A 13,123-nucleotide genomic window follows, 5' to 3' on the forward strand; every position below is an offset into this window, starting at 1 on the left:
CGTTTGTGATCCGGTAATAACTGAGCTGAGTTGGCAGCAGTGCCAGGCAACATATACATCACTGGTGAACTCTATGGACTTAAACTCATAGCTAACAATGTAATGTCTGTTATTAACAGATCTGACTTTCAGCAGCCACATCAAAGCTGTCACCAAGGCAGCTTTTTACCATCTCAGAAACATCAACAGAATTAAAGGTTTCCTCTCCCAGAAAGACCAGGAGAAACTCATCCATGCATTCATCTCCAGCAGACTCCATCACTGTAACGCTCTTTTAACTGGACTTCCCACAAAGAGCATTAAACATCTGCAGCTCATCCAGAACGCTGCTGCTGGAGTTTTAACCCGGACTAAGAGATCTGAACACATCACAGCAGCTTTAAAATCTTTACTCTGGCTTCCAGTCAGTCATAGAATAGATTTTAAAAGCCTGCTGATGGTTTACATCTGTGATCTGTTCAGAGAATATAAAGCCAGCAGAGCTCTGAGATCCAAGGACTCAGGTCAGCTGGTCCAGTCCAGAGTCCAGACTAAACATGGAGAAGCAGCATTTAGCTGTTATGCTGCAAACAAGTGGAACAAACTGCCAGTGGAGATTAAACTTTCACCAAATGGAGACATTTTTAAATCCAGGTTAAAAACATTTCTGTTCTCATGTGTCTATGCATGAAATCTGCACGATATCTTTGAATTTATCTGGACTGTTGCTTGTTTTTAAATTCATTTTAGTGATTTTATTTGTTTCTCTTTATGTTCTTTTATGTATTTTTAATGCTTCTTCCACTCCCTGCTGCAATGCTTTTATTTTATGTAAAGCACTTTGAATTGTTTTGTAGATGAAATGTGCTATATAAATAAATTTGATTTGATTTGATTAACAACCACTACAATACTTCCAAAGTCTCTGTCTGCTCCTATAACCTGGAGGCCAGTCAGGCATATTCCCCCCCGACTTGGTTTAAACTTCCTCCAAACACTTTCTGGGTCTCGCTCCTGTCCAACACCCACAGTTTCCTCTTCAAGTCGTCAGAGATTTGAGCTCTTTTTCCTCCATCAGCTGCTCCAGTTGGAAAATGACTCCTCTGTTGGCATGGCAACTCATCAGAATGAATGGAAGTGTCACTTACGAGCTGTGCAGCCTTGAAACCAGTGCAGCAAAAAAAAATTTCAAAATAAACTATTTTCATGCATACACACGAAATTTGTCCTCCGCTTTTAACCCATCCAGGTTGGCACCTGTTGACCTTCCGGTTATTGGGCGACCCGCTCTAACCACAGATCTGCTGCAACTTGCTCCCACTGTGGCTCAGTCTGAGGTCAATTCAAATTCAAATTCAAGCGTATTTTCAATTGGCTGGCAGTGGTATAACTATCCCTTTAAAGAAACTGTTTTTACATCTCTCAGCTCTACGTTTGTTAGCCGTATGAAAGAAAATGAGGGCCGGCTCAAGACTTTTGAGCAGTGATGTAATAACCAAAAAAATATGGTTCAATTATCTAAAGTAGAGAGTATGCAGCCAAAAGTCCCGCCACAAAAACAGTTCCTGTTATTTATAACATGTAGAGTACCTAATCAATGCGTTACTTCTATAATAGTTCCAACAGTTAGAGGTCAAACATCTGTACTTCCTCACAGTCCCTGCTGTAGGATGAGGAAAAACAAACTGCGGTGGTAGATCTTTATTCTAAAACAGGTACATTTCATGGACCGTCAATCAGAGCAAAGACTTCCTCCTCTCCAACCGTCAGCCCAGGATCAAGGCAACTCTACACCAGTCCAATCAATCTGCGTCTCAGTCTACGTTTCAGGCTTTTATTTATTCATTTTTAATCACTCCGATACTGCTTGAACACCAAAAACATCTACTGGAGCCGCTGGTTCCTGTAATACTGTACATCCTCAAGCTCATTCCTGTGGTCCGTCTTAGGCTTAGCAAACATTAGCAACAGTTTACTCGAGAGAGACGACAAATAAAATATAAATAAGGGCAGCTATACTGAAGTAATTTCAGAAAGACATTAGGAAATGCGTCTATTTTGATCAACAGACATGATATCGTGTTTGCTGCACTGATTTTGGTTTGTTTTGCAGATGTGAAAATCCATTAAATCTGCAAAGCTTTGTGGGCCAGAAGCCAAGAATGTGACGTTTCTTCTGCAAATGAAGGTCAGAAGCAGCAGCAGAAACGCGCCGCTGATCAGTTCTGAGCCGGCTCGGTCCAGTCCGGCACAAACCAACGGACCATGTCGGACCGCTCGAGAAAGACGAGTCAGAAAAGGTCTTTTTTTTTTTTTTTACTTTAAATAGCTCGTTATGAGGATGGCTTTTTATTCAGCAACAGATGTCAAATATCATGTCTGATGCTACTTTTGCATATTTCAGATTGGAGGCATCAAAGTTAAAACAAAAAGAGAGTTCATTACATTCTGAACCAAATGTGAGAAATATTTTTACTGCAGAGTTTTCACGGTATGGAAGAAGAAAACCTGGGAGAAATACTTCAGGCCCAACGGAGCCGAGTACGGGACAAAGAGCCCTGCAGGCCTTTATCGGGCCTTTAGACGTCGGCCGAGCAGATACACAAACAGGTAAGAACAGAAAGAAATCTTCAAGATTTTACATCAAACTAATTTTTATAATAATTCAAAGCCGAATGCGCGAGATATTCAGAATATTTAAAGCAAAAAAAAAAAAAAAATACAAATCTCTGAGCTGGCTACAGTCGGACAATAAAGACAAAAGAAAAACTGTTCCGTTAAAAATAAAGCACATACGGTGATCCACCAACTAAAAAAACGATGGACAGAAGTTTGCATAGACAGAGTAGAGAAGTGCAGAAGTGTGAGAAAGACAGGATGGTCGGTGCTTTAAAGGGAGGGGGTTTGTGGTTTAATTTCAGTGTCTGTAGCCCTTCTCTCCTTCCTTCCTTTCATCTATTTCCCATAAAACTTCTTGTTGAGCAGGAAAATCAGCAGGTTGACATTGATGGTGGCCTTGTCGAAGAGCTTCATCACCGCCACGCCTTCGTACTGCAGCTGGAGGAGATCCTGGAGGATAAAAGGCAGAAAAATGAACAAAAGATTCGACTTTTTTCAACTCCCCGCACCAGGTAAAAAAATCGAATCAAATCAAATTTATTCGTAGCAGCACATTTCATGCACAAAACAGTTCAAAGTGCTTCACATAAAATAAAAGCATTGCAGCAGGGAGTGGAAGAAGCATTAAAAATACATAAAAGAACATAAAGAGAAACAAATAAAATCATTTAAATGAATTTAAAAACAAGCAACAGTCCAGATAAATTAATGTTATTAATAAATATTATAACATAATAAATAATGTTATATTAATAAATTAATAAAAATGTCTCCATTTGGTGAGAGTTTAATCTCCACTGGCAGTTTGTTCCACTTGTTTGCAGCATAACAGCTAAATGCTGCTTCTCCATGTTTAGTCTGGACTCTGGACTGGACCAGCTGACCTGAGTCAGCGTGGAAAGAAAGAAAGAAAAAGCTGAAATACCTGATATTCTAACTGTAATGTCTCCAGGTGCACGCCCATGAACTTGGCCTTCACCTCGAACACTCCGACGGTCTCTGATGGAGAGATCTCAAATATGGCGTTCTTGAACCTGTGATGAGAAAGGAGGAAACGGGAGATTGGTGAGCATTCGGCATCCATTTTCAGAGCGACTGTGCGATGGAGGGCAGGACTCACTGGTTGGGCTGCAGATCCTCGATGGAGATCAGGACGCCCTTTTCGTGGAGCCGAGCCGCCGTGTATTTCTGTGAAACCTGTTTGCTTTTCTTGGCTTTGTTGTCGCCCGGTTTCTTTGACAACCTGAGAGGAGAAAGACGACAGAAAGGGGCTCTCAGTAAATTGTTTTTAAAGAGGGAATCCTTTGCTTTTCTCTGCCTGAACCGATTGAAACCCCATGTTTTTTTTTTTTTTATCTCTTTGCATCCCTAACGTGTGAAAAAAGGAGCAGCTGCCTCGCAGACCACCATTTTTTTACATTTCTCTTTACCCATGAGACGTTTCTGTCAGCTCCGGCTCTGAAACGTCTCAGCCACAAACAAAACAAGTCGAGAGGCCTCGTTCTCTTCCTCTGTGAATGCTCTTGTGTGTTTCAGTGACATCTGCTCTTCTTTTTCTGGTTCATGTGCAGCTGAACTCAGAGAGGATTTGTTCATCTCTGACAGCTCTGAGAGGTCAACATCTGTCCCGCAGACCATATAAAAAGAAAGCAAAGTTCCTGGGTTTAAAAAACGAGGCGCTTTGGCCTGTATTTCACCTAATGGCCAGAAGGGGGCGACGCCTGCGGTTGCAAAAAAGCAAGAATCCTAGTAAAAGATCATCATTCGACTCGCCTTATTTGTGACCTGTGAATTTTTTGGTCTCTATGGCTGATTTCACATCATACTTTTATCAAATCTGATGCCCATAAGGTGAAAAATGTTCCTGTTTAGAGTCAAATTCTGGTTCTCAGTCAGTTCCATCACCGCTTTGTTAAGTTTAGTTTAAACAGACAAAGATGGCGACAACTTCAGGTTTGAAAGCGCCCACAAATCAATGGTTGCTACATCCATCTTCTGTCTTTCACGCCCATCTTTACTGTGTAAAAGAAATGACAAAGAAGCTTGTCGACGGTGCTGAAACCAAACATAGACTTACAATCTCGTCAGAGCTGCACAAACTCTGTTTTTGCCTTCTATAAACTGCTTTATATCCACGACTTTTTGCACAGTACTGTAGTTTGTGTCATATAAAAGCTGACATTATGATGCCTTATTTTCGTCAGGTCAGCTGAGCACTTAGAGCAAAGCCTCAGGGAGTCTGCATCTGAAACAACGTGTTGCAGACAGAAGAGAAGCTGCAGCTCTGCACGGAAGGAGAAAAGTGGGTTTTTAAGACGTTAGGACGCGCAAACACGTTCCAATAAGCCCATAAAATAAAATGAAGAAGTATGAAGTTTTCAGGGTTTCTGCAGGTTTCAACGAGTCAAATTTAAGACTTTTTTAGACTTTTTTAAGACCATAATTAAGACAATTTAAGAGCCATTTCACATCCATGCTAGCAAAAAGGAGGCTCGGAAATACTAGAAAAATACACGAGTTTATTTGTCGAACATCAGCACGAACGGGCCCTTAACTTTGGAGATAAGGTCTCTCTTGATGAAATCGGCTAATCCAAATCTCGTCTTTTCCAAACTTAAAGGGATAGTTCGCCTCTTTTGACATGAAGCTGTATGACATCCCATATCAGCAACATCATTTATGAACATCTTCTTACCCCCTGCTGCGTCCTGTGAGCAGAGTTCCAGCCTCGTTTTGGTGTTGATGAAGGTAGTCCGGCTAGTTGGCTGGGGTTTAAAAAATAAAGCGTTTTGCTTCTCAAAACAATATGCGTTCAAAAGAGTAATACATTTGCATCACAAAATGGTTCTCCAGGAAAAAGTCAGACCTCACAATCGCTTGGCCCTATTTTCTCTCCCTTCGTGTCACTGCCTGCTGCCGCCTGCCGACAGCCGCGGCTGTTACGGTGTTTACTGCTCGGTCTACACAGCAGGCAGTGATACGAAGGGAGAGAAAATAGTGCCAAGCGATTGTGAAGTCTGACATTTTCCTGGAGAACCATTTTGTGATGCAAATGTATTACTCTTTGGAACGCATATTGTTTTGAGAAGCAAAACGCTTTATTTTTTAAGCCCCAGCCAACTAGCCGGACTACCTTCATCAACACCAAAACGAGGCTGGAACTCTGCTCACAGGACGCAGCAGGGGGTAAGAAGATGTAGCATTGCTGCATTTCTACCTTTAAAGCCGGGGGCGCTGTTGCATTATTCTACCTTTAAGGCCGGGAAAGCGTACACGTCTTTTTCAGACAGTAGCGATTGTGAGGAGTTTCTTGGCTTTGATTATGCTGAAGAACGTGCTGACCCAATTGATGGAGATTTATGGCGAGCACATATGTTTGAGGATGATTTTGAAGGGTTTGAATGTGAGTGGAAGACTGACAATTACCACCGTAATCGACGGAGAGATTTCAACCGCACACCAGGGGTGAAAGTCGGTTTACCTGCAGATGCCACACCATTGCAGGCATTTAATCATATTTTTACTGAGGAGCTTTGGGCGCATCTCGTTTCCGAGACGAATAGATACAGTGACCAGGTACTTCAGACTCCAGCTCGAGCAAAGATGGCAAGGTGGTCACACGTAACTGTGCCGGAGATGAAAACGTTTACTAGAATCTGTATGGGCATGGGAGTCCTTGTGCTGCCAGTACGAAGAGATTACTGGCGATAAAATATATAAATAGATAAATAAATCATTTAAATATAAAATTAAATTTTATTACTGTTTTTTTTTTTTTTTATTGAAAATACCGCTGTTCCTGCACTTTCCTTTTTATTTTATTTCTTTTTTTTATTGAAAATAGTGCTGTTCCTGCACTTTCCTTTTTATTTTATTTCTTTTTTTTATTGAAAATAGTGCTGTTCCTGCACTTTCCTTTTTATTTTATTTCTTTTTTTTTTATTGAAAATAGTGCTGTTCCTGCACTTTCCTTTTTATTTTATTTCTTTTTTTTATTGAAAATAGTGCTGTTCCTGCACTTTCCTTTTTATTTTATTTCTTTTTTTTTTTATTGAAAATAGTGCTGTTCCTGCACTTTACTTTTTACATTTTTGCGAAGGTGTATGTAAATAAACTCAATTTCCAAAGAAAGCCACAGGTGTAAGCTCTCAAATACTTTTTGAATTTTGTTTCTATCTGCTACAGAGGCTGAGAAATCAATCATTTAGTAGGCGTTGACACAATTGCTGAATTTCCCGAAAAACTTCAGGTTTTTGGGGGTCTTTCTGAAATCGCCCATAGGTTTTACAGGCATTCTTTTCCAGGCGTTTTAGGCCTAAATGGGTTAATTGTGCTCACAGGTGAGGCTTCACTCGTCTCTAAAAGGAATGAAAAAGGCACAGAAACTTTGGTTCAAGGAGGCGTTTCAGGCCTAAAGTTTACTCACTTGCCCTTGCTGGCCAGGTTGTCCATGCAGGTCTTGATATACAGATTGTAAGAATCGATCTGCACATTGTAAAATTTGGTCTTTGTGTTCAGGGCCGTGTTGGTCTGCTGCAGTTTCACCAGCTCGGCTTTCCTGCGCTGCCGATACCGTCGTTGATTCCTGATGTCCTGCAGCCCACAAACGCACACACATCCCATTTAAACCTCTTTAACCTTTGAGACGTCCTCTTCCAGAGATGAGCAGAGTGCTGTTTTACCTTTGCGATGTCGTTGATGAGGTCCTGGTAGCGGTTTTCGGGGTGCACCTTCCCCAGCTCGGCCAGCCTCTGCAGGTTGCTCTTGATCTTGTCCTTCTTGCCTTGAAGGGTCAGGCTGTCGTCCACCACCGGTTTGACCTGCTTCATCTTTTCGGGAGTCTTTGCGTCCCTGATGGCCCTTCTCTGCATGGCGCGCTGGTACTCTGCTTCCTGAAAACAGGGTTAAGTATTTAAGTTTTTCCTGTTCAAAGGGAGTCGTTCCTCTCCACAGTCGCCTCAGGCACGCTCAGGACGGGAGATTGGACTGAAGACAAGTCTTAGTGCAATCTGTTGGTTTCCTTAGCTGGGAAATTGCTTTTGAATTGGCTCTATATGAATTAATTGGATTATTTTTTAAATAATTATGATTACAATGAATTGAATTCCAATTGGCTTGAATTGGACTTTATTATTTAAGTGCCTTGAGATGACATTTGTTGTAATTTGGCGCTATATAAATAAAAATAAAACTGAAAGTATACCTTAAAGTTGACTAAATGTAACGCATTTGAACTTTTCCAGATGTTGCATGTCTAACATGCTTGGCGACTGCGTGGACATGTTTGTGAAATCACCAGTTATGGTCTAAAATTTTCCATTGATTTTGTTGGAAAGAGGATGTTGCCAAAGAGAGTGAAAGTGCAACTCTGCACTTCATCACTTGCAAAGTAAAGCGAAGCTGGTAATTTTCCTTCAATCATGTTTGAATAACGAGTTCCTGTTTTTGCGCCTGAAGGCAACACAGTACTTTTCCACTCTGATCAGTGGACACGGCTAAATGCTGGGACCCCCTCTGGTGTTTGTTTGCAGTAAACGGCTTTGTTTTTATTAGGGCTGGGCAACGATTAAAATCTTTAATCTAATTAATCACATTATTTCCCTGATTAATCACGATTAATCGCATTTGTACGCAAAATAGAAATTAATTCAAAAGTAGTGTATAGTTTTTAGCATGTAGTTTTATTTTAAATGTGCTGCCATATGAATGAAAGTGCCATAACATTTGTTGTGCAAACACACTTTTAACATCAGCATCTTTCTGTAGTTTTTATGTAGAAGCCTCGCTCCACTGTCTGTTTCCTTGAATGACTTGCTGCTATCAGTTGTGTGTTTTGCCTTTAAGTGATATTTTAGACTGGAACTACTACGCTGAGAAGACAATTCAACTTGGCAGTGTTTACAGATGACTTTGGTTCTGTCGACTCCGCCGTCTGGAAGAACTTTAGAATGAAAATGGCCGAGTAAAAGTTCCGTACCCTTCTCCAGGTTTGGTGGATCCGCCGATTACTTTCTTTTCCAGTTCCACAGCAGACAGCAACAGACTTTTACAAAATAAAAGCCTGTGAGCAACAGACTTTTAAAAAAATAAAAGCCAAAATAAAAGCCAAAATAAAAACCAAAATAAAAACCCGATTTGAGTCCCGCATCGGACGGCCCTGTGCTGCGTGTCGTTCCCCCTCTCTCTGCCCCCTGCTTCCTGTCTCTCTGAACTTTTCTATCCATTAAAGGCACAAAAGCCCCCCAAAAATAATAAAAAAAAATAAAATAATAATGAATAAATAAAAAACTGCGTTAATGCGCGATAAAGTATTTATCGAGTTAACGCGATAATTAGGGATGGGAATTGATAAGATTTTTACGATTCAATTCCATTTTTGATTCTGCGTAACGATTCGGTTCTTTATCGGTTCCCTTATCGATTCTCATTTGGAGAAAAAGGACAACAAACCGATCAATTAGCATCAACTTAGTTTAGTTTAGAAGTAACACGAGTCGTGACCTTACAAACCCAACAACGGTGAGGTCCACATTGGTCTATCCTGGCCTGGGTAATGTAACTCTTCCCTGCTCTGGTGAAAGGAGAAGCTGGAGGTAGAGGTGAACTGGGGGTAGTACCACCAGCCTCTGGCTCTGAGCCAGTCAGGCTCTGTCTCTCATGATTTCATCTAAATGTGATGCCTGAGAAGGCATTCATTTAACCTTAACCGTTACTAACAGCAGGTTTTACAATGAGGCAAATGGCGCTAACATGATAGGCAGTGTTTGTTAGTTAGTTACCTGAAGTGTTAGCCGAGGACATGCTAACGTTGCTAACGTTGCTGGGTTCAGATTCACCAACGTTAGTCCGGAGCGGATCGAAAACGTAAAATTCATTCATAGTTATTGCATGTTGGTAGTATTTCCTCCCTTTGGTGAAATATTCACTTTACAAGTTGCCCTGTTGTCGTCTTTTTTAGGGGATGTGTAATCAAACTTCCGCGCGTTTGTACCGCTTGGGCGCCATGTTTACTGTTGATTGCTGGCTGCGCTGGACTCGCCACGCAACGCTGCGTGGTGACGTCATTCGCGCCCACTGGAATAGATAAGGGAATCGTTTGCAAAATCGCCAAACAATTCCAAGGAATTGAAACACTGGGAACCGGTTCTCAACAAGAACCGGTTTTCGATTCCCATCCCTAGCGATAATAACGAGTTAACTCGCCCAGCCCTAGTTTTTATTGATGTTCAAAGCATAAGTATGGTCTGTTTTTATTTGATCTATTATTTTGACCCTGGATCCACTCCATCAACCGTGTGTTTCGGACCTGTTCTGGACTGGCTGTTAAATCCAGGATCTCAGTCAGAGTGTCTCCAGGCTGGAACCGAATCACATCCACGATGAGTCTCTTGGTGCTGAAAAGACAAAAACAAAAACAGAAAGATGTAAGAAGCTACAGATATTTCTGATAAAGAAACATCTACAGAGTCTCAGAAATTAATAAGTAGCAAGTCAGCTGTCACTATTTGTTTTTTTTCCTGGTAAACTGCATACCAGCCCTGCTTACCGCAACGCACTGTCCGTCATCCAGCTGCGCTGCTATGCTAATGCTAATGTTTCCGAGCACAGCTAGCTTGATTCAGTTTTTCACATGAACTCGTCGAACATTGTCGGGTCCCAGCTTTTTAAAGGGATAGTTCGCGTCTTTTGACATGAAGCTGTATGACATCCCATTTTAGCAATATCATTTATGAACATTTTCTTACCCCCTGCTGCGTCCTGTGAGCAGAGTTCCAGCCTCGTTTTGGTGTTGACGAAGGTAGTCCGGCTAGTTGGCTGGGGTTTAAAAATAAAGAGTTTTGCTTCTCAAAACAATATGCGTTCAAAAGAGTAATACATTTGCATCACAAAATCGTATCACTGCGTGCTGCTGCCTGCCGACAGCCGCGCCTGTTACGGTGTTTGCTGCTTGGTCTGCACAGCAGGCAGTGATACGAAGGGAGAGAAAATAGCGCCAAGCAATTGTGAGGTCTGACTTTTTCCTGGAGAACGATTTTGTGATGCAAATGTATTACTCTGTTGAACGCATATTGTTTTGAGAAGCAAAACGCTTTATTTTTTAAACCCCAGCCTACTAGCCGGACTACCTTCATCAACACCAAAACGAGGCTGGAACTCGGCTCACAGGACGCAGCAGGGGGTAAGAAGATGTTCATAAATGATGTTGCTAATATGGGATGTCATACAGCTTCATGTCAAAAGAAGCGAACAATCCCTTTAATCCGGATAAATTCGGTGGAAGCTGCACCTCCCTCGTAAAGTTCGCTATCATCCCGCTGATTTACCGCGCTGCACAAGCATTTTTTTTTTTAACCTGAAATCTGCTGCTGGGGCCATATTTTCAGCGCCCAAAGACCATAAAATCCTGCAACATCGATTGGCCAAATATTTATTAATTTACCCTGGCAACAGTACCCGATTGGCTGTTTGGCTGCACTGCACGACAGAAACAATCTGTCTGTGGGAAATGTAGTGCACATCATTCATATTGCATGTAGACTCACACTAGTGTGTAAACCGACATTTTGAACTGATTTTTTAAAAATATATTTTACATTTCCCCTCCTCCTACCAGGACGGACGGCGCCCCGGCGCCCCCTATGGGCCGAGTCTACAGCATTAACTCACTTGAGCAGGAGGGTCCTGGCATCCATCTCAGCATTGGCTTCACCGGGAACATCAAACTTGTTGGTGAGCGTGAGCGAAACCTCCGTCTTCCCCATCAGCTCTTTGTTGGGGTCGTCCGCAGGAAGAGGATTTTCACCTGAGAGAGACGGGTAAAATCAATCGGCTGGACATTCTGGCGGCTCTCACCTCGTATGGACCCTCCTCATTTAAACATTCACAGTTAACTCAAACATCTGGGGTTGAAAAAGGAAATGTTCAGCATGTCTGTATGCTGCCAGTTTTGGAGGCAAAGCCTTCAGTTATCAGGCCCCTCTCTGTGGAACCAGCTGCCAGTTTTGGAGGCAAAGCCTTCAGTTATCAGGCCCCTCTCTGTGGAAACAGCTGCCAGTTCTGGAGGCAAAGCCTTTAGTTATCAGGCCCCTCTCTGTGGAACCAGCTGCCAGTTCTGGAGGCAAAGCCTTTAGTTATCAGGCCCCTCTCTGTGGAACCAGCTGCCAGTTTGGGAGGCAGAGCCTTCAGATATCAGGCCCCTCTCTGTGGAACCAGCTGCCAGTTCTGGAGGCAAAGCCTTTAGTTATCAGGCCCCTCTCTGTGGAACCAGCTGCCAGTTTGGGAGGCAGAGCCTTCGGTTATCAGGCCCCTCTCTGTGGAACCAGCTGCCAGTTTGGGAGGCAGAGCCTTCAGTTATCAGGCCCCTCTCTGTGGAACCAGCTGCCAGTTTGGGAGGCAGAGCCTTCAGTTATCAGGCCCCTCTCTGTGGAACCAGCTGCCAGTTTGGGAGGCAGAGCCTTCAGTTATCAGGCCTCTCTCTGTGGAACCAGCTGCCAGTTTGGGAGGCAGAGCCTTCAGTTATCAGGCCCCTCTCTGTGGAACCAGCTGCCAGTTTGGGAGGCAGAGCCTTCAGTTATCAGGCCCCTCTCTGTGGAACCAGCTGCCAGTTTGGGAGGCAGAGCCTTCAGTTATCAGGCCCCTCTCTGTGGGACCAGATGCCAGTTTGGGAGGCAGAGCCTTCAGTTATCAGGCCTCTCTCTGTGGAACCAGCTGCCAGTTTGGGAGGCAGAGCCTTCAGTTATCAGGCCCCTCTCTGTGGAACCAGCTGCCAGTTTGGGAGGCAGAGCCTTCAGTTATCAGGCCCCTCTCTGTGGGACCAGCTGCCAGTTTTGGAGGCAGAGCCTTCAGTTATCAGGCCCCTCTCTGTGGAACCAGCTGCCAGTTTGGGAGGCAGAGCCTTCAGTTATCAGGCCCCTCTCTGTAGAACCAGCTGCCAGTTTGGGAGGCAGAGCCTTCAGTTATCAGGCCCCTCTCTGTGGGACCAGCTGCCAGTTTGGGAGGCAGAGCCTTCAGTTATCAGGCCCCTCTCTGTGGAACCAGCTGCCAGTTTGGGAGGCAGAGCCTTCAGTTATCAGGCCCCTCTCTGTAGAACCAGCTGCCAGTTTGGGAGGCAGAGCCTTCAGTTATCAGGCCCCTCTCTGTGGAAACAGCTGCCAGTTTGGGAGGCAGAGCCTTCAGTTATCAGGCCTCTCTCTGTGGAACCAGCTGCCAGTTTGGGAGGCAGAGCCTTCAGTTATCAGGCCTCTCTCTGTGGAACCAGCTGCCAGTTTGGGAGGCAGAGCCTTCAGTTATCAGGCCCCTCTCTGTGGAACCAGCTGCCAGTTTGGGAGGCAGAGCCTTCAGTTATCAGGCCCCTCTCTACCTTTAAGACCAGGCTTAAAACTTTCCTTCCTGATAAAGCTTATAGTTAGGGATGGCTCAGGTGAGCCTGAAACATCCCATAGTTAAGCTGCTATAGGCCCAGACTGCTGGGGGAGCTCCCATGATGCACCTCTCCTCCCTCTACTCTCTTTCCTCTCCATGTACA

At 43.5% G+C, this 13,123-nt stretch overlaps 1 protein-coding gene across 1 annotated transcript in view; it reads right to left on the bottom strand.

Moving 5' to 3' along the window:
* Positions 1-1,665: 1,665 nt before the first annotated feature.
* The window catches only part of iqgap1 (IQ motif containing GTPase activating protein 1), a 73,026-nt gene continuing 61,568 nt past the window's right edge, over positions 1,666-13,123 (bottom strand). Inside the window, exons 31-37 of the mRNA XM_075466942.1 lie at positions 11,266-11,401; positions 9,905-9,992; positions 7,281-7,490; positions 7,025-7,191; positions 3,719-3,841; positions 3,524-3,632; positions 1,666-3,048 (exon numbers count right to left, since the gene is read on the bottom strand). Of these exons, the coding sequence (XP_075323057.1) occupies positions 2,935-3,048; positions 3,524-3,632; positions 3,719-3,841; positions 7,025-7,191; positions 7,281-7,490; positions 9,905-9,992; positions 11,266-11,401 (947 nt within the window). The 3' untranslated portion in view covers positions 1,666-2,934. The remainder of the gene's footprint in view (positions 3,049-3,523; positions 3,633-3,718; positions 3,842-7,024; positions 7,192-7,280; positions 7,491-9,904; positions 9,993-11,265; positions 11,402-13,123) is intronic.

This window comes from Odontesthes bonariensis, chromosome 1, assembly GCF_027942865.1.
Source record: "Odontesthes bonariensis isolate fOdoBon6 chromosome 1, fOdoBon6.hap1, whole genome shotgun sequence".
In the NCBI taxonomy this organism is placed as follows: Eukaryota; Metazoa; Chordata; class Actinopteri; order Atheriniformes; family Atherinopsidae; genus Odontesthes; species Odontesthes bonariensis.